This window comes from Cibotium barometz, chromosome 7 (assembly GCF_041138505.1).
Source record: "Cibotium barometz isolate CiBa-2024 chromosome 7, ASM4113850v1, whole genome shotgun sequence".
Classification (NCBI taxonomy): Eukaryota; Viridiplantae; Streptophyta; class Polypodiopsida; order Cyatheales; family Cibotiaceae; genus Cibotium; species Cibotium barometz.
In genome coordinates, this window is record NC_141052.1 from 28,973,052 (window position 1) to 28,993,968 (window position 20,917).

Here is a 20,917-nt window from a genome sequence, read left to right on the forward strand (position 1 = left end):
GATGAGACTTTTGCACCTACTTCTTGCATGTCCACTATCAAATGTGTTGCTGCTTTGGCTGCCCATCATAGATGGAAGGTGCACTAGTTGGATATCAAGACAGCCTTTCCCAATGGGGACTTGCAGTGAGTCAGCCCATTGGTTTTGTGATGCCTAGCCAATAATGTAAAATGTGTAAGCTTCGCAAGAAAAAGTTTATGTGAGTCAGCCCATTGGTTCTGTGATGCCCTAGCCAAGAAAGTAAAATGTGTAAGCTTCGCAAAGCACTTTATGGTCTCAAACAAGCTCCCAGAGCTTGATATGAGTAACTAAGCACCCCCACATGCCAGTTGTCAGAGCTCAAAAGCCGACACATCATTAAAACACTGGCAATGACCAGGAATCACCATTGTAGCCTAAACATCCCTCCACAAGGTCAAAGTGTGATAAGGCCAATCTGTCAGGCTACTGTTTGACCCCAAACCAAAGGCACAATGGTATATGCAACAACCTTGTACGTTCGACTCCATGTTTTCTCCCATTGTTTGAATTTCCTCTCTTCTCAACATGAAAAAATCCAAAATCAAAAAACCTCTTCGAAAGCATCGTAATGCTCACATCATTTAGTTCACCACTAACTTTTGGTTCATCTGATCATTCTGCCAAGTTGTTCCTCGGCCCCAACTTCTGTACTCTACATACATGCATTGTTGCACTATCTGTATATCCTATGCTTCATGTTCTGCAACTCCGAAAAGAAGGAAGGAGCACAGACCTATGGTACCAATGCCCATGGAACTTTGTCCCTTCAAGAGTCTACTCTGCTTGCTCTGTCAGATTCATGTCAAACCAACAACCAGAGAATGACTGAATCACAAACTGGAAAAACTCGCAAAAAATTCCATTCTATCTGCAATTATGCTGTCTAAAGCCCGGCTCTAATACCACTGCCTGGTGAAATTGGGAAAGTGACTTGCACACACCTACACTAACCAACTCCCAATCCTAATTGCACATGAGAGTGGAAGAATACAATAAAGTTGAAGGGTGAATGTCTGAAGAGCCTCTAAGGGTGCTTAGAAACAGGGATACAAACAGTGTTGGAATGGATGAATGTCTGAAGGGCCTCTAAGGGTGCTTAGAAACAGGGATACAAACAGTGTTGGAATGGATTCTTGCTCCGCTGCTTCTCACGCTGTCACATGGCAGTCTGTAATCCCACATAGTGGGTTGGGGGTAAATTAACCCCTCTAAATAGGGAAAAATGCCATTGGTCTCCCCTCATCCCCCACCTTTATTGGTGGTTCCATGGGATCTTCGGCGTCGGGGGGGGGGGGGGGGGGGGGACCGGCCGGTCGATGGCCGCCTTCCACGTGCTGATCCTCCATATGCTTGGTGCTCCGTGCTCCGCGTTCCTTCATGGTATCAGAGCCTCTGCTCCAGAGCCCGCTCACGTGCTCTGCTGTTCCGCATTCTTTCAAACAGAGCACAAACCTTTCTACCAGGCTGGGAAAACCGATTGCAGATTTGAAGTCACCTTAATTCATGTTTGGCTGGTGCATTCTCAGAGAACTCTCATAGGCCAGTGCTAGTTGCCTTCAGGTAATACATCCCTCCTACATCTACCCAAGTGCTCCCTTGCTCTCACTCTAATTAACCTTCTTTCCTTTGTTGTTAGGGCTAACAAATTCAACTTATCAATCTCATCACACTATCCCACAGCCCTAGCATGTCCACATGCATCTGGAGAAGCCACTTAATGCGGCTAGATTTACCGAGTATACACTAGAGAGAATACTTGGCTTTCAGGACCACGTACTGAGAAATACTTTGCTGATAATTTGTAATATTTCATTGGATTGAAAAGCCTTCCAATAGAAGCAATGTCACGACAGCCTAGCATATGAGAGTCGATAAATCCACAAAGTGCTACATGACACATGGGCCAAAATATTAATTTAGATGCCACTTGACTATGTGTATTTTATCATCGAAATCTCCCAATGAGGCCCTTTATGACCCATCAAAAGTCTACTACTAATACACTTCTCAAAGAAACGATTGCCTAGAAATTTCCACGAGTGAAAAAAAAAAAAGCTCACAGTTTTAGGTTGTTGACCAAGCCCCTCCTTAGAGAAAGCCTTGGTTTTGGTCTCTTTTTCACAAACTTTGAAACGTTCCATCTCTCGTTCAATAAGTTTCCGTGCATCTAGCAAAGCCTGCTTAAAAAACGCAGCATTGGTTGTTAGCCTCCTTAAAACATGACCATCAACACACTATTCACAAGATCTTAATCCTTCACACATATACAATTCATGATCCTTAACACTTTTGTTCATCATAGCAAACTTATTTACAATTATAAGATCGATGGATACAGCACTGCCCAAGCTATTGTCCAATGCTCAACATGAATCAAAACTCTTTCTGTGGAGAGAATGAAACAATAAGAACTTTTAATGTTACAAGGTCCCTTTCCCAATCTTCCCTCCCCCACTTCTAACCCCCCGCCCCCCGCCCCCGAGCAGCACAGACAGGATTCTGTTGACTTGACAAGATTGTCTCAGCGATCGAACAATATGGATGAATCAGAAGGGGATGTTCATAGAAATGCATTCATTGACAACTAGAATAATCCACTACAGCTGTTGATTGTCTAAAACAGACAAGATCCTTCTCTCCCCCTCACCCCTTTCTCTCTCTCTAAATCTTCCCTTCCACCCAAGCTACGTCTCTTCACTCTCTGCTGAGCACATACCACACCGCCACTGCCTAGTCAACAGGGTTAACCTACAGCCTTGGAAGCTAGCATGCATGCACACGTGTTTGTATGTGCATGCATGCGTGCGAGAAGTTTCTTTCCCCAGGCCCAGGGAAGGGGGAGGGGGTGTTGTACACCAGACCTCTAGTCTTTGTGGTGATGGAGGCAACTTATTACCTACACTCTTTAAAGTCGAAAGCTTTAAGAGAGCTTGAAACACAAGCCTAAGAGTGCAAGAAATGTGGTAAGATCATTACTGTAATATTGTGTTGGGCAGAAGGGATGTTTACCTTCTTATCTTTGATTTCAGAGGATTGAAGCCAGGTCTTGATTTGATCTCTATATCTTTGCAGCTTCTTTATTTCTTTCTTCAAGTCTGCTTCAAATTTCTCCTTCTGATTTGCATTCTCTGTGTCATACACCTGATTCCAGGACGTCATAAGAGAAAAGAAGGTTTTTTTAGTACCTCAAAAGGCATTACTATTAAGGAGATTCTAAATGTTTCCAAGCGAAGGAATAAAAAATCCCAGCAAAAAGATCTTAGATGAACCTTGTTCCAAATGCTGTCGAAAACATCCACCCCTTCCTGAACCTTTTTCAAAACTTTATCAATCTCCCCTTGCAATTTGCGTGTGGCACCCATGGTACTTTGATACGTGTTGTCAAAAATATCAGCACTACCACCAAAGCTCAACCATGCAGTTCTGCCTTGAACAAACCTGGCCATTGAGTTGATAATGATAAATCAGTCAGCTAACAAAATATTAAAACTACCAACAAGATTTTGAAAAAAATAAATGCATTCGACATGCGGTTTATGGTGGTGTGGACACACAATGCACATTTAGGGCAAGTGTGTATGCATTACTTTGACAAGTGGCATTATGAGGTGTGGGCACACATTTGGGGCAAGTTTGTGTGAAACCTCTAGTTTTGGCAGTTCTTCTCTATTCTTGTGGTTCTCTACTCCATGGTTACGGCACTCTACCACCTCTACATGCTGCCCTAATGCTGGCTGCTCTCTTTCTTTCTATGGAAGGCTGCCCATGAGAATACTAGTTGTTAGGGACGGTTTTGAAGGCTTCCATCGCGAAGAAACTAGCAAGCTCTCTACTTGATTTAAGGACTGTTTAGAAGACTTCGTTCGTGAAGAAATCTTGAACGAAAGGGTATTTGATCATTATATTACATTTACGGTATATAATATCTAGATATTATTATAACCACTCTAAGAGTGGGTTCACACACTCTCATGTACACACATAAGTGTGTTCACAGACACAAAAGAACAATAGCCCTTTTAGGGGTTGTTCACACACAGACTCACAGGGGTACACACACTAAGACTCCGAAATACCCAACAAGCCCCCCTTCGGAGTTAAGGTGGTGTTACAGGGATTGACCTTCATATCTATGGTGATTTGGACCCACAATTGCACACGTGATTCAAAAGATCCCAGTGGCCAACTCCTGGACTCTCATGCTAGGCTTATTTAGGGGCTTGACCACACATGATATATGTCAATCATCCTAAACTACCCCCCGACTCAAAACAGGGATAAATTGAAGTATTGGAGCCTTTTATAGCACAAGGCGATTACAAACACATAAAATCATGTTTTAGGGGACATCTCGGGCAGAGAACCCTTATTGACACCGACACTCTTTAACACTTAGTGTTTGATTTACATGGTGGTTGTAGTTTGTTGGGTTGTACAAACGGTGGGGAACAAATACGAGAGAGAGAGAGAGAGAGAGAGAGAGAGAGAGAGAGAGAGTTGTATTGACGTCTTCAAAAGGTCAAAATGACCTATGAGACCAAAATGTTACATCATGTCCATGGAATACATCATCATGGTGCTGAAAGTAAAACTAAAAGAAAATATCCATTAAAAAAACAAAGAGCCTCAAGCTCTCACATCAGCCAAGAATATCTCGCATAGGGCGCTGCAACATGGTACCCAATGTAGTGAGGTTGAGCCTGCAGGAGGTGCGAAATGATGACTCTGATCTAAGTAAACGTGGGCAGCGGCCACTATGTCGGGGGCGACGGGCTCTGCGTAGCTCTGTGGCTCTGTCTAATGTCACTCCTCTCGACCGGGGTCCTGCATCAGCCTTGAGGTCGAGGGGAGTGGGTCGATCTGCTCTCGGGGCTCTTGTCTAGAAGAAGTTAGTGAGAGCTCTCTGTGCTGGTCCTCGGGCGGGTGCGGCTCATCTGGACCACAGTAGGGATTCCCTGTCACTCCTCTCGACCGGGGTCCTGCATCAGCCTTGAGGTCGAGGGGGGTGGGTGGATCTACTCTCAGGGCTCTTGTCTGGAAGAAGTCAGTGAGAGCTCTCTATGTTGGTCCTCAGGCGGGTGCAGCTCATCTTGACCACACTAGGGATTCCCTGTGTTTGCGGAGCTCCAGAAGGAAGAGCCCCATCTCTCGTCTAGAAAATCCATGATTCTAAAGAGTGGTCCAAATCCCTCTCAAAGAGGCAATGGAACCTCCCCCTAATCTCATAGTATACTGGGCATCTACATATATAATGAGCCTCTATCTCAGCCTCTGTATGGCAAAGCTAGCATGTCCTGTCCTCTAGTGCAGCTGCTCTCGGCCCATATCTGGCTATCTCCATTCTCAACTAGTGGGATGAGGGCGGATCTATCCAATCGCACACCACACCCCAAATGAGAGATGTGTATCCATGTAGTGCGGGGGTATGATGAAGCCGTTCTCCATCATGTGAAGAAGATGGTCTCTGTAGAAAGCCATCTTTGTCCCTAGGGGTTGGAGGAGTGGATGCCAAGTCCTCTGAGTATCCAATCTCACACTGTCCTTCCTGATCACCCTATTCACTTCTATCTGACGGAGAGCAAAGGAAGGGCCTCTATGATGTACTGAAACAGTAGGATTACCCCCATCTGCGTGCCATGCATACCAAAACAAGTGCTCACCTATGCATACCAACATTGCATGTCTCCATCAAGTGCCAATTGTCTCGAGGAATCTAGGGTAAGCCAGGGTATCTATCTGGTGGGAGCTCCCATAATCTATGCCAATATGTCACTATCTGGAAAAGAGCCTCTGTCACGATAGGGGCAGTCCCCATCTCCGCTCACACAATCTCGTGTGGCACTGAAGGCTTACTCAAACAGCCAGAGCTTTGTCATCGGCTCCTGAAACAATATCTGTGAGCAATGCCTCTCAAGTGAGCCCAGAGAGCTGCATATCCTTGCATCAATCTAGTTTCGGCTTCCTTCCGCATAGAGAACTGAGGCTCGGCAAAAGTGATCCCAAGATATATACATCAAAGGCCACATACTCCACGGGCTGCCCACTACATGTAAGATGAGGTGCGGATCTACCTATCCATTGTGGGGATGTGTTAAAGATCATAACCTTGGTCTTCCCAAGGTTCACCGTAATGCATCCAAGTGCCTCTACAGCCCCTCTAGTGAATCAGAGATAAGGACAATGTCATCTGCATACAATAAGATAGGTATCAAGACTCCTGCCAACTGTGCTCTTGGTCCTCCCTGTCTATCAATGAGTCAGATATCTTCTCATCGATGTATAGACCAAAGAGAGTAGGAGACAGGGGGCACCCCTATTTCACTCTGATAGTGCTGTGTATGCCATCTGAGTCCCCCCCAGGGGCCCGTCTTTGCCAGTGAGATAGACTCGTACTGTGTGAGGATCCCCCAAAGCACATCTGCTAGTACTCACATACCCTGTAGTTTCCACATCAATCTAGCACGTGGGACAATGTCAAAAGCCTTGCGGAAATCCACAAAGCAACAGTATATGTGATGCCCATGAGCTCTCCCCTCCTCGATGATGCCCCGTGATGTGAAAATGCAATCCAGTGTGGAGAGTGCTCTCTAAAAACCTGCTTGCCCTGATGCTTTGAGTCTTTGCTCCTCCTTCAGCCCATCTGCTAAGCTCATGCTCCAAGATCGATCCATAAATCTTGGCCAATGTGTGACCTATCATAATAGTCCTGGTAGTTGCCAGGGTCCATGGGGTCACCTGCCTTCAGAATGGGCACAATAGTATTTGAGGACAATGGTATTCGAGGACCAACTGCCTTGTTAAACATATGAACCAAAAGTGGAGCCAACACATCCCTGGCGGTAGTTTAGGACTCACTTATTAGTATGTGTTATTTGTATGGGTCAAAAGATAAGGCTGCAAGCCTATAAAAGCATTGTACTTGGTGAGTGAACTTCACTTCTATCACATCACCACCATGGAAATCTTCCATCCTCCATAGGTGTCTCTCTCTTGAAGGCCCAAAGCACAAACTGTAGAAGGCTGGAAACAGTTGATTATTGCTGAAATGAGCACAAGGGAAGCCCGTAGGTGCTTACAAGTATAAGAGACTATTGCTACAGCCAATGACCTCTAGCAGATATGCGAGAATGAGATGAAAACTGAGGGGAAGGGTGAGCACCCTTATATATCCCTCCTCAGAGCTGGTCGGCCAACTGTAGCAAGCCGGCAGTTGTCCTCCTGTAGCCTAAAAATGCTATAAAATGCCTAAAAATGGTAGAAAAATCCCAAATAATGTCTCCTAAAATATGCAAATGCAAATCTCATAAAATGACCAGTACAAGCATGAAAAGGTGTATGTAGAGTGTAGACCCTCTGGAGATGATATATATTCCAACATCTCTTCAACGCTAGAGGGGCGGTCCAATACCAACACGCTGAAGTAACACCTCCAAAGTAGCTCTCAGAAGTGGTTTGGTGAAGAGATAAGCCACATTGTCCTTGGTAGAACAATAGGCCAGCCGAAGAAGTCCCAACTCAATCCAGTCACGTACAAAATGATAATGCACCTCAATATGCTTGGATCATCCCAATATCACAGGATTCTAAGCTAGAGCAATAGCACTCTGAGAATCCGAGAATATGGTAACTAGGGAAGTGTCAGTACGGCACAAATGCTCCAGAATCTGATGAATCCAAAGTGCCTCAGTGGAAGAGGGAAGGTAGGATTTCTACTCAACCTCAGTGGAAGAAGCAGAAACAGTCCTCTGCTTTTGAGACTTCCAAGAAACCAATCCAGTACCAAGCATAAAGCAATATCCAGATGTAGACCTCCATGTATCAATGAAACCTGCCCAATCAAGATCTGTGAAACCAACCAAATCAACACCATTGGAATAGGTGATGCCATAATCTGAAGTATCTCGAAGATAACGAAGAACTCTTGAGGCTGCCTGCCAATGAGACCTTCGAGCGGCTGATGAGAACTGGCTGAGAACACTCATAGCATAGGAGATGTCTGGACGGGTGTTGGCTAGGTAAAGCAATGAGCCAACAATCTGCCGGTATTCTGTGGAATCCACCAAGGGTGTATCATCCTATTTGAATAACTTGGCATTACAAGAGAGAGGTGTACAGTCTGACAACCCATAAAGTGAGAGCAGCTTCTTCACATACTTCTACTGAGAAATGAAGATAAAGTCATCTTTCTGCCAAGCCTCCAACAGCAAAAACACAGCAGTCCAACAGTACAGATGCAAAAAATGTAGCAAATTGATGAAGCCTCTCTGCTCCAATCAGAAAAACGTAGCAATTCCTTACTTGTAGATCAATGTTTGGCTTTGATACCATGAAAGAAAGAGCAAACACAGGTTATAGGCCCAAAGCACAAACTGGAAACAATTGGTTATTGCTGAAAAATGAGCATGAGGGAAGCCCGTAGGTGCTTACTAGCATAAAAGACTGTTGCTACAACCAATGACCTGTAGCAGATATGCAAGCACCAAGAATGAGATGAAAACTGAGGGGAAGGGTGAGCACCCTTATATATTCCTCCTGAGAGCTGGTCGGCCAGCTGTTGCAGGCCGACAACTGTCCTATAGCATAAAAATGCTATAAAATGCCTATAAATGGTAGAAAAATCCCAAATAATATCTGCTAAAATATGTAAATGCAGGGTCTCATAAAATGACCAGTACAAGCATAAAAAAGTGTATGTAGACACTCTGGAGATGATATATATTCCAACACCCGCCACATGTGCGCCATCATCACCACCCTAGCATTTGCAACCCAAGATCGCCACTGTCATCACCTCCTTCACCACAAAGTGCTCCTTTGCATTGCCCGGCTCCACTTATCTAAAGTTCTCCACCTTGGCCAAACTCTACAACAGCACCATTGTCAGTAGTTCACACTATGGTGTAAAGACGCCCCCTTAAAGGGTGGACCCCTTGGTCACATACATGGGGTCTCTAAAAGGTGCTACGAAGAATCACTTTCAACATTGCTACCCTTGCACAAGGCACAAGGCACAAGGAGTGGTGGCATGGAAACATCACCGAAATAGGTCATTCTTCACCGATGTACGAGGGGAAGTTTTTTAGCTTCCCAAAAAAAAACTTTTCGATTTGTCAAGGGGGCTGTTAAAAATCAAGCTATATTGCAATGCCAAATTGTAGCTAGAATGGTTGGAACCTTAAGGTTTTTGATTACAAATATAAGGTTAGAGAGGGTTGATGTGAATTTAAAGGGTCAAGAATCCACAAGTTAGAAGAATTTGAATGAGGTGAAGATCCATAAGGAGGTGGGGTAATTCAATAGAGTTGGAGATAATCAAGGAGGGAGAGAATCAAGGGAAGGTGGAGAGAACCATGGGGGGATGAAGGAAATAGTCAAGGAAATTGACAAAAAGAACATTGTAAATCCTTGCCCATTTAAGGGCTCCATTATGAATGCAAAGTGTGAGATTTTTTAATGAGATTAGAAACTTTGAGCTTTTCTTCGATCAATCTTACCTCCAATTTCCAAGTCTTCCACCTACATTCAATATTAAGTGTCACACTATAGGCCCCTCAACTTTTCCAAGCCATAAACAACAAATTTTAAACCCTGCTAATCGTAAAAATCCCAACATTGATCCAAAATATGATTCTCCAAATTCCAAAGACCTCACCTTGGTTGTATTGAGATTATACAGCAACATGCCATATACACATACTGATAGAAAGTTTAGTTTATCTCCCAAACTTAACAAAAACTAAAGTGCCATCTTGATTTCACAAGAGTCTGCTTAAAAAGCTTCAAATCATCAACTCCACCGTGCGTAGCGCAGACTACATGCTATGACACCCACTCATGCCATTAGCACCCAAGAGTAGGTGCAGATTCGTGCATAAAGAGTTGTCCACCTTAGTGGAGAAATAACATAAACCACCATACTGAGTTTCTATCCCTTTTCCAAAGATGAAGGGAAGATTCAGCCATCATGAAGGCTAGCACTAAGGAGAACACACAGGGTAGCTTGTCGAGCAATTGCACCACTTTGAACAGATAAAACAGCTGGCTGCAACTTACATGAAGACTTAAAAGAAGTCTGCATGTCTGCTTCTACAGCAAAAAGGTATACCAAGGCATGGCCAAGATTATCCAGCGAAAAGCTCTCATCCCAACATGTCATGGTAGCACGCCATAGCAGGATTAAACAGAACAATGCCATAATCCATCATTACATGGCAACATGCCATGAACAAGATTGAATGGTGAAATGCCACCCTCCCACCATGGCATGGCATGGTTCGAGGTTGTATGTCAAAATGCCACAACATGCCATGGTCAAGATTGTGTGCCAAAATGCAACGGTCCCATCATGGCATGTTGCAGCATACCATGGTCAAGATTGTGTTGCCAAATACAACAGTCCATGGTCGAATTTGTGCAGGACAATGATCACAACACGCCATGGTCAAGATTGTGTGGAGAAATGCCATGATCCCGTCAATGGCATGATAACATGCCATCGTTAAATTGTGCAGTGAAATGTCATGGTCCCCATGCCATGGTCAGAATTGTAGGGCCGAATGCCACCGTCCTGTGTTATCTGAGTCTCTGAACTGACAAGGGCTCTTCTATCCACACATATCCTACCCTAGTTTAAAAATCAGGAATATGAGGCCCAGGTGCAAGCAGTGAGAGCTTCAAAAAACCTGGATAAAACCAGGATTAATCCAAAACTGTTAATTTAAAGGCTTAAAGAAACACGCGTGAAAACCCTAAAACTTATGAAACGCATGCTTCAAAAACGATGGATAAAAACCCTATCAATCAGTTGGCGATGCAAAAGATCTGAGAGAGTTCGTCGACGAAGGTGAGACCGCACCTGTTAAACTTGTCGCGAATGGAGCTGCAGATCACATACAAATGGGCTTCTGCAGTAGTAGCGTTTACAGAGACACCGATTAATAATACAATATAGATATTCAAATTATTATTTTTTTTAGTGGATATAGTTTTTATATTCTAATCTATTATTATTATTTAGGGTTTATTAATGGGGTACGATAAAAATATTGGTTTAGTCCATTAAAAAGCTGGGAATATTCCTTGAAAAGCCTAAGAAAAAAGCTTTTAAAACAGCAACATAGTTAAAAATCCGATATGCATGTAGCTCAACTGGTAGAACCGTCAGGTTCCCCGGGTTCAATACCTAGGTGCTACACAACGGACGGCAGCATGCACAAATGCACCCTCTCGAAAATATATATATATATATATATACCAACATAGTTGAATAGATAATTTTTTATAGGGAATAAGAAAAAAGCTTTAAAAACAGTGACATAGTTAAAAATACCAGCATGGTTGAAAATAGATAATTTTTTACACAGGCAACATAACATCGTTTGTAGGAATGAAGCTGCTACATTATTTTACGTGGAAGCTACTACATTATTTGGTTATTTCTCTCAAATATGAAAAATAGATTATGTTTTCTTTTTGCACTAAAAATAGCATCACTTTGCTTCTTTGTTGCTGCCTCCAACTAAATATAGTATAAATACGAGAAACTACCCCACCATCTAGATCCACATTAATTTCATAGATTCACACGTATGTATTAGGCCTCTCTCTCTCTCTCTCTCTCTCTCTCTCTCTCTCTCTCTCTCTCTCTCTCTCTCTCTCTCTCTCTCTCTCTCTCTCTCTCTCTCTCTCTCTCTCTCTCTCTAAGCGTCTCATGGCCAACTAGTGATGTTGACTTTCCTCTATAGTCCTAAGAGTGTTGGATCCCTCTCTCTTAGTGTGTTTTCAAGTTTCTCATGGCCGTCAGTGTGCTGTTACGGCCTAGTGATGCTCTTGCTGACTTTCCTCTCAAGCTATGAGTCATGCTAGCCTTCCATGCTATTAATATGGTTAAGACGATAGCCATCTCCAATGCTCCAAGTCTCATAGCTTGCTCAATGCTCCAAGACCCATGTTCTTGTTGTGGTCGACATCAATGGCCATTTGGGCCACCACCAATGCAAGAAGGCTTGTGGCATGCCCATTTGGCTTGTTTATTTCTAAGCACATGCTCTCTCTCTCTCTCTCTCTCTCTCTCTCTCTCTCTCTCTCTCTCTCTCTCGTCTTGTTTGCACATCTTTGCACTTACCTCATTGATGTGGATGTGTTTTTTACTGTGCCCAAAAAAGGAGATTTGTGATGTGACTATGGAGATGTTATTCGTTTCTTACTATAGCCCATAAAGAAGGTTTGTAATGTGATTATTAGTGTCGAATTGTGGAGGCCAGATTGTTGAGGTTGCCACAAATATTGTCCTTACTTTGTGAAGATTTGGATGTGTGATCCCCTAGTTAGACTTACCTTATTATTACATGGGATGTTTGAGTCGTGTTGCTACTATTTGCAGTGGATAAAGTTGAAGCTGCTTGCATTAATGTTAGGTGTCAATCTGCTTAATGGAGGAGACCCATCCGCTTGCTCTGCTACTCAATGTTTAGAGACGTGTGGAGTAGGAGATGCATGTCAAGGCCAAATTAGGCTTGAAGTCGAGTGGCTACAAATTGAGTCTTTCAAGTTATTCAACATCGAGTCATCTTAGTGCAATGTGAACAATTGGAAACAAGAGATGCTTCAAGCTCTAAATTCACCAACAACTAGTCTCAACACGTATAGTACCTTGTGAAGTAACTTCACAAAGCCTAAATGGCTCCTTTCCAGTATATTTAAGCTTTTTCTTTTCACTGCTGTGCAGACCCCATACATAAGTACAAGATCTCTTGCCTTGATCTCCTTATCCTTGACATTTCGATCAAGCTAGTTCTTTCTTCGATCCTTTTCTATCAAATGTTTTGCACTGCAATTTGTCTCACCTCTGCAAGTTGTTCTAAAACAGATAACCGATCAGCCAATTCATTACCATCAAGCTTTTCACTCACAGCTACCCTTAAGCTAGGGATTATGAACTCCCAAGGCATTTATGTCTCAAGTCCATATGCTATCTTAAATGGCATGCAACCAATTGCAACTTTGTAAGATGTGTGCGATAAGCCCATAAAGCTGTTTGCTATGAGCTTAGACTCCCAGTCAGTGTGTTGAGCTGCAACAGTCTTCATCAGTATCAAAATAAGAACCTTGTTGGTGCTCTTTGCTTGGCCATTTGCTTATGGGTAATATGGCATTGACTTATGATGAGTGATCATGAATGTGTTAGTAAGATTTTTAATTACATCGTTGATGAAATGCCTACCTTGATCACTCACTAGCTCAAATGGACATTTGAAGTGGGTAACGATGTTCTCATAGAGAAACTTAGTCATCGCCATGGCATCCGCTTTTTGTGAAGCTCTAGCCCATTTGGTTACATAATTTGTAGCAACAATGATGAAGTGTGCTTATGTTCCACATGCAGCAGGACTAATAGGACCAATGAAATCTAGGTCCCATTTTTCAAAAGGTTGGTTAACTCTGATAGGACGCAATGGCATCATGTCCTTCTTTTGTGGCTTTGCACAACGTTGGTGCTTGTCACATCCTTTGACAAATAATGCACAATCTTTGAAGAGCATGGACCACCAATACCCCGATTGGAGTATTTTTCTTATTGTAACATCGCCCACGAAGTGTCCACCAGCTGGTGTGCTTGTTCGATTATGTATAAGTATTGATCCTCCCTGGGCAGCATCTTAATATGTCATCCTTACCTCGTTTATAAAGAGTTCTGGTAATAAGTTGGTAAGGTGTACTCTCTTTTAATAGCTTTCCTGCTAAATCTTTTCTCAATTCCTTTCCTTTTGGAAAACCATTAGCTAAAAAGTTAACGAATTTCTCACTCCATTCTAGAATAGCCTCAATCTTGAATAGCGTAGCATCTAGTTGTGTACTCGTCATCAACCCTGATTGGTGCTTCGCCATTAGGTATGCGGGATAAATGATCCGCCATGACATATTTCTTGCCAGGCCTCGCAACCACTCTAAAATCGAACTTAAGAAGAATCAACAACCACCTTGTGACTCTTTTCGTGGAGCATGGTTTGTTTACCAGATACAACAAGGCTTGATGGATCAACATAGAAAATAAATTTGTTAGCAAGAAGGTAATGCCAAAATTTATTTACAGCATAAATCATTACTAACCTTTCACACTCAGTGGTGGTGTAATTGATTTTGGCTTCATCTAGTTACCGACTTGCAAAACTAATAGGATAGTCCAATTTGTGCTCCCTTGGTTATGCTAGGACACATCCCATTGCGAAATTAGAGGCATCAATGTGTACATGAAAGATGAGATCCCAGTTAGGTGTTTGCAAGATTGGAGCACTAGCCAAGGCTTACTTCAGCACATCATAAGCTTGTTGACACTCCTCGATCCATATAAATACAATCAATAGCTTGTACAAAGGACGAGCTATTGCATAGAAAAGAATAAACTGATGGTAGTAGTCGACATGGCCCATGAATCTCTAGACTCCCTTGTAGTTTGTTGGTGGGAGCAATTCCAAGATAACACTGATTTTGCTCTTATCAGTGAATTGGACACTATATGCCCAAGAATAACTCTATGTTTCACCCAAAATTGGCACTTATAAGGGTTTAAGGATATGCGATAAACACCCTTTTTAGGCACGCTAGGTGCTCTTTCCAAGATAAATGAATGCACAAATCATCCAAGAAAGCTTCGAGAAACTTTCTTAAGAAGTCCTTAATGGGACTCCATTTGGCTCCTTTGAGCGTGAGAATCCCATAATGAAGACCTCATAGCTAGTCTTTTTCAAGTGGGTTTAGAGACCTAAACCACTTTCTTGCTTTGCCTTCAAGGCAAAGTCTGAATGAACAAATCTTGGTGGGGGCATAATCTGTCCCATGGCATTGTAAATGTGATCGAATGTTTTCTAGGTACTGAATAAGATCTCCAGTTCCATCAAATTTGGTCATCATCCTCCTTGAGATGTGGATTGGCTTGGTTTTGCCCAACTTTGAGCCTTTAGGTGATCCCCCTTCCCATTTTAAATGCCATCCTTAGCATGTCTTCTGTGTATTCACATGGTTGTGGAACGTAAGGAGGTGGTTGTATGAAACCCTTTGTGTTAGGGTATGTGATCTAGATCGACACCACCAAATGTCCGACATGGTTTGACCACTTCCTTAGGGAGCGAACCTTGAGGTTCTTGGTCCTGCTTCTACTCCTTCATTGGAGCTTTGCCCAAATACAGGACGACTTAATGCCATTTTCATAAAATTTATGGCGATATTTATAGATCTCTTGATGGAGCCGAAACTGTTGGTTTTCTTAATGGTAGTAAGTTTTAAAAATACTATGGGCCTCTTGTCAAGGATAAGGAGATCAAGGCAGGAGATCTTGTACTTATGTATGGGGTCTGCAGTGAAAAGAAAAGGCTTAAATATACTGGAAAGGAGCCATTTAGGCTTTGTAAAGTTACTTCACAAGGTACTATACGTGTTGAGACTCCTGAGATGGAGTCGAAACTGTTGGTTTTCTTAATGGTAGTAAGTTTAAAAAATACTATGGGCCTCTTATCAAAGAATCCTTACGTGCTTCTCGTGAAAATAAAGCCACCAAGGAAAGGGTCGCTAAAAAGAAGACCCAAGCCCAAGAGGAGGCAAGGGAAAGACGAGCCAAACTACAACAACATCAAGAAGAAAACCTTAAACCTACTGCACAAGCCTCTGTGGGAGAGGTTGAAGGAGACACATAGGAGCACATAGCACCTCTATGAACATCCATTCAATTGCCTAGCCCTTACGGTAAAGTGCTTTATAATGCATTACTTGATATAAGGGCTAGTCACAATCTAATTTCCTTCAATACATGGAACTAGTTGGGAAAACCCCAACTCGTAGGATACCTCCTTAAAGGTGAAAGGTATCTGTGGTAGAAAAACCAAGGTTCTTGGGCTATTACAAATAGAGATATACTATGATGGCAACAAGCAACTCATGGGAGATTTCCTGGTTATGCCTGCTAGAACATTACCTGAATGGATAATACTTGGTCATACATGGATGAAGGCTACAAGATGTATGATGATTGACTGGTCCATAGGGTGTGTCTTTGTGGGTGAAACCACAACTAAATAATCTACTCATAAACCCCTACCACCTCTCACTATTATCAACATCCATGAAATCTATGGAAACCCCCTCCACTTCAGCGTCCACTATTCAAAAAACTCTTTATTTTTTTACCTCCACACATAGGAAACACATGTATATCAAAAGAACGAACAAATACGATGAGCTATAAAGTGGCAACCTAAATCTACCTTAAAATGGGTTCAAAAGATTTTTCCATCCATACCACCTCAACTAACCAAGCAAGGATGACCTCAACATAAGAATCGATGCAGGAAGTCCAAGTTACAAGTTACCCAAAATGGATCCCCAAACGCTTATTAAAAGCTCAAGGTTACTACAAACTATTGTATTTGGATACCAAAACATAAAAGTATACCACTAGTCTCACTGCCACCGCTTAATAATTCCCACGTCTCCTTAGTGATGGATAAAATCTCAATAGCTCAAATGTCAACAAATAAAAAGCTACCACCAATGCCCAAAAAAGTATGGATCCCAAAGAGAAACCCTATCACACAAGACATGGTGATGGTGGATAGTGAAGCTTCTACATCACTAAAGGTTACAAAACCAATGTTGGCTATCCAAGCCCTAATCCCATTGATTTCCCTAGAGCGACCCACTATGTAAGAGTCAACTCCATTACTCATCTATAAGGGTGAACCTATACGCTCCATCCGGTCTTATGAGAGCCCTTTGCCACCATTAAAGCTAGAAGTTGACATGCCACAAGTAACAAAGGGCACTCCTAGCCAACAAACACTGATGGAGAAAAGTTGGAAGGGATGGCTTTACACCTACAATACCTTCCGCGAGGTCAAGGTATGATAGAAAGCAAGAAGGGGGGGACTTAGGCTAATATCATTATGTTTACCCTCAGGTTTTCCCCGCGACAAGATCATTTCCATATCAAGAGGGAGCTTGTTGGAAAAAACCTAACCTATGACAATATAGCTTGAAGCAACAGTGTACAGCAATATAGCAACTATACACATACTAAAAATCTAACTAACCATACAAATAAAAAATTTTAAATAAAAAGATGAGAAAGAGCATGTCAAATAAAAGAATGAACTTGTTAGATGAATTTGATTTACAGGTTATTGAGGTGCAGTCGTGGAGACAAGATTCGGACCTCGATATGAACATGATTTTCCTTATTGCCCATGTGTATTCTAACCCATCCTCACCTTTTGCTATTGTTTCAATCTTTTTTACGATTCTCCATTTAGTGTTTGTTTAATTGCTTGCTTGCATACTTAAGTAACTGGTCTATCAATTTTCTAATTATTACTTGGATAACCATTTAGGCTTTGGTCCTAGTTCAATCCTCCTTGAGATCGACCTTAGAGTATGCATGCCAAGTACTCCACCTTTCTTAGTATGCCCTCTTTAGTTAGAATAAACCCTTCTAGATGAATTGTGAAAGTGAAACTAGTTTAAACAAAATAAAAAAAGCAAAACTATTAAAAAAAACCCACAAGATGATAACCATTACCATGTGCGGCAATCTAGGTAGGATCTTGGCTAAAAACCTATCAAGAAAGGGGTTTTAAAAAAACCATCACTGTGGAGGTACTTAGTGGTTCTTAGATACTCTTATATAAGGTCTCTAGACCATTGCTTGGGTCTTTGCAGGGTGGTGCCATATTTTTATATTTTTAATGAACTCTTATAATAATCACTTAGCAGTTTCATTTATGAAGCTAGATAATAGCTAGAGATGGTTTCACCAAAGTGATAGTGTGTCAAGACTAAGCGCATAACCCAAGATATGCTTTTTGCTCCATCTTAAGATCGAATTTGGACCAACCTTAATATTACCCTTGTCTTGAGTAGAAAATATAACTAATCGCAAAAATCTATCCTCACTCCTTGATTGGTGTTTCATTATGCTTAAATTCAATTACTTTCCATAAAAGCACCTTACTCGTGGTACCATGTTACCTTGCAAACCTTCCAAGACCTCTGATATTTCATGCATCCAACAACAGCCTTAACGAATCTTCATCAACATATTCCGAGGATGGAATCTACATCAAGAAAAGGGGGGTATGTTAACCCTCATTGGACACCTCTCCAACGTTGATGCCATCCCATTGGCAACTGTCACTTCATTTGGCCGTTGACATTAAAATTACTAACATTGTATATTTTATGTGTGCAATCGCCACTTGTCTATGAAAGGCGTGCCACGTTATTAATTATGGATAATGCATGCTTAGATTAAGTGTTTGCACAAGCCTAGGCGGTCTTGATAGTCATAAACCTATATTTTAAGGATGCCCGCCCAAGGTGTGAAGGTTGGGGGCCAAGATAAGGGTCATTTTGTTTTCTCACCATTCATTCTAACAGAGTTCTCTTCTTCTCTACTCTCTTGCCCTCTTGTGTGTTTTTCTTGCTTGCCTAATTTAATTAGAGCTACTATATGCTCATTGTGTATGTGGGAGAGGGAGATTGAGTGAGACGAGGGTCGAGCTTCTATTGGAGTGTGGCAGTGGCATTGGATTGGAGCTTTGGAGTGTGGCTGCACAACAAAATCATCTCCTACCAGAATTCGAGCACAAGCATTCACACAAGGTGAGTGACATACCTTGCCCATGCAATTGTGAGGTAGGTTATGGAAGACAAGCTTCTCGGTTTGAGTAGTTTTATGCTCTCGAGTGTGGTTAGGCAAAGCTCCACAATCTGCACTCTTTCTATGGTGCAAGGACTTCCCAGTTATCAATAATGTAGTCTAGCAATATAAGTAATCGATTCTCATAGGTCTGATCCAAGGGCCCCACCCTCTTGTTGATTATATCAAATTATGGATTCATTTGGAAGTGGACCAGAAGAGGATGGGAAGTGCTTAATACCGGATTTCTTCCCAATGGATACATTTCTTTTGGGTTTCAAAAGTCTCAGATGATGACCAAAGATTTCCTTTCTAGGCAATGGTCCATAAGGAATCAAACCATCACCCTTACCTTGTTAGTTATATCAAAATATGGGATTTGGACCATTAGAGGATGGGAAATGCTTAATACCCGATTTCTTCCCTAGAAAAGTGATTGTCAAACAACAAGAAGAGAACCTCTCCTACCAACCCTATCAAGAAGAGAATACCAACCCTACCCTCTCCCCTCTTTCTAGGTCTCAAACCTTGACATTCTTGCTGAGGAGAACACCCCCATTCATCTTGTTCCTATCCTTACTATCTTTTCTAACCCCAGCAATATACCCATCATATGCTTAATACTCGATTTTTTACTAACATAGACTTTTATGCTGCTAAGAAAAAACATAACTATTGAAATAGCACGTGATATGGGGTGAATTTTTTTTACTAATAGAGATTTTTATGCTCCTAAGAAAGAACATAATTATTGAAATAGCAAGTGATATGGGGAAAGTGTTTGGAGCAAGAGGGAGTGGTATGTGACCCTTAAACATTTGTTAGAATTTTTTTACTAACAGAGATTTTTATGCTCCTAAGAAAGAACACAATTGTTAAAATAGTAAGTGATGTGGGGTAAATGTTTATAGCAAAGTGGGAGTGGTATGTGACCCTTAAACATTTATAAGAGTTTTGATTGTCATAGACTATGGTTCAAATGACCAAAGGGAGCCCAAAGGATGAAGAACATATGGAATGGCTAGCCCATGTGGAGGCCAAAAGTAGGCACTTTTTAGAAGAAGTGTTAAAGTATGCTAAATGGGTGCTCACTTCAAGGGAGATGGTGCTTAAATCTAGAAAAGATTAGTTGATTCTTAAGAAAGCTTATGGACCATATTTAATAGCTAATGGAGATGTACTCGAGCCTATAAAAAGACACTTTATCTAATGGAATCAAAAGCTCAAATGTTTCATCCGATGAAACATATGAGCTTTTAAGCTAATCCTCTTGTCTTATCATTATGCTTCATTTTTATCATTAGCATTGTTATGAGTGTTAATCTCTTTTGAGCTAAACTTCTTGTCTTATCATTATGCTTCATTTTTATCATTAGCATTGTCATTAATGTTAATCCCTTTCTTGCTTCTAGTATGCTAAGATGTTGATTATAAACCATTTCTATACACCCTAATCAACTCTAGATGCAAATATCAAGTTGGTATCAAAGCTACCGATCATCCCTTGAGTAGCTATGCACCTTAGAATAGGTTACATTAGCAAAATGATTAATTTTTTAAATTATCTTTTAAGTAAAATTTTCCTCCTTTTGCCTAGCTGCAAAATCATCAAGAATCAAGTGTTTTTGAGCTAGTATATTCATCAAGAACCAAGTGTTTTTGGTTTATTCACTTCAAGAAGGTTTAACTTGGAGCTAGTATATCAAGTTAAAGGGCTACAACTCATCAAAGGGGATCAACATTGATCAAATCAAAGGCTCCAAAAGTGTCCAATAGTAGGTGACAAAATTCTTGCCAGAGGGGGTGATTTCATCATTTTTCTCATCATTTTATCAAGTTTTTGGCTCATGGGTTTAGCACATATATTGTCGAGGATGTATACATGGATTTGTTGAGCACAAATAACAATAATTGAAGCTTAATTGTCAAATCATTCTTTCCTTTATTAGTAAAAAATTATCTCTATTAATAGCCCAGTAATTAGTGCCAATTATAGTCAATTTCCATAGCCATTGATGGTTCTACTTTGCCATTGGGGTGTTGCTAACACTTGTGCATCATCAAAATTATTTTTCCCCTTGGTTTAATACTCCAAATCACTCTTGTAAATCATGGTATTTTTTGGTTTTACAATTCTTGAATTTGGGAAGTGTTAATTACATCAAACGTATATCTTCACTTTTGTAAAGGACTACACACTGGCTTTGGATA

The 20,917-nt window shown here is 41.5% G+C and overlaps 1 protein-coding gene across 8 annotated transcripts in view; it reads right to left on the reverse strand.

Annotated features, from left to right (window-relative positions):
- LOC147636860 (transcription regulator NOT2/NOT3/NOT5 family protein) overlaps positions 1-10,970 on the reverse strand; it is a 70,161-nt gene extending 59,191 nt beyond the window's left edge. For 4 of the 8 annotated variants that reach the window (XM_086800435.1, XM_086800432.1, XM_086800434.1 and 1 more), the window contains exons 1-4: positions 10,877-10,970; positions 3,291-3,459; positions 3,031-3,162; positions 2,082-2,198 (exon numbers count right to left, since the gene is read on the reverse strand). In XM_086800435.1, coding sequence (XP_086656561.1) covers positions 2,082-2,198; positions 3,031-3,162; positions 3,291-3,383 — 342 coding nt within the window. In that variant the 5' untranslated portion in view covers positions 3,384-3,459; positions 10,877-10,970. Of the gene's footprint in view, positions 1-2,081; positions 2,202-3,030; positions 3,163-3,290; positions 3,460-3,665; positions 3,787-10,876 lie in introns of those variants that run through there. The other 4 variants (XM_086800431.1, XM_086800433.1, XM_086800427.1 and 1 more) reach the window with 3 other exon arrangements.
- Positions 10,971-20,917: the final 9,947 nt, after the last annotated feature.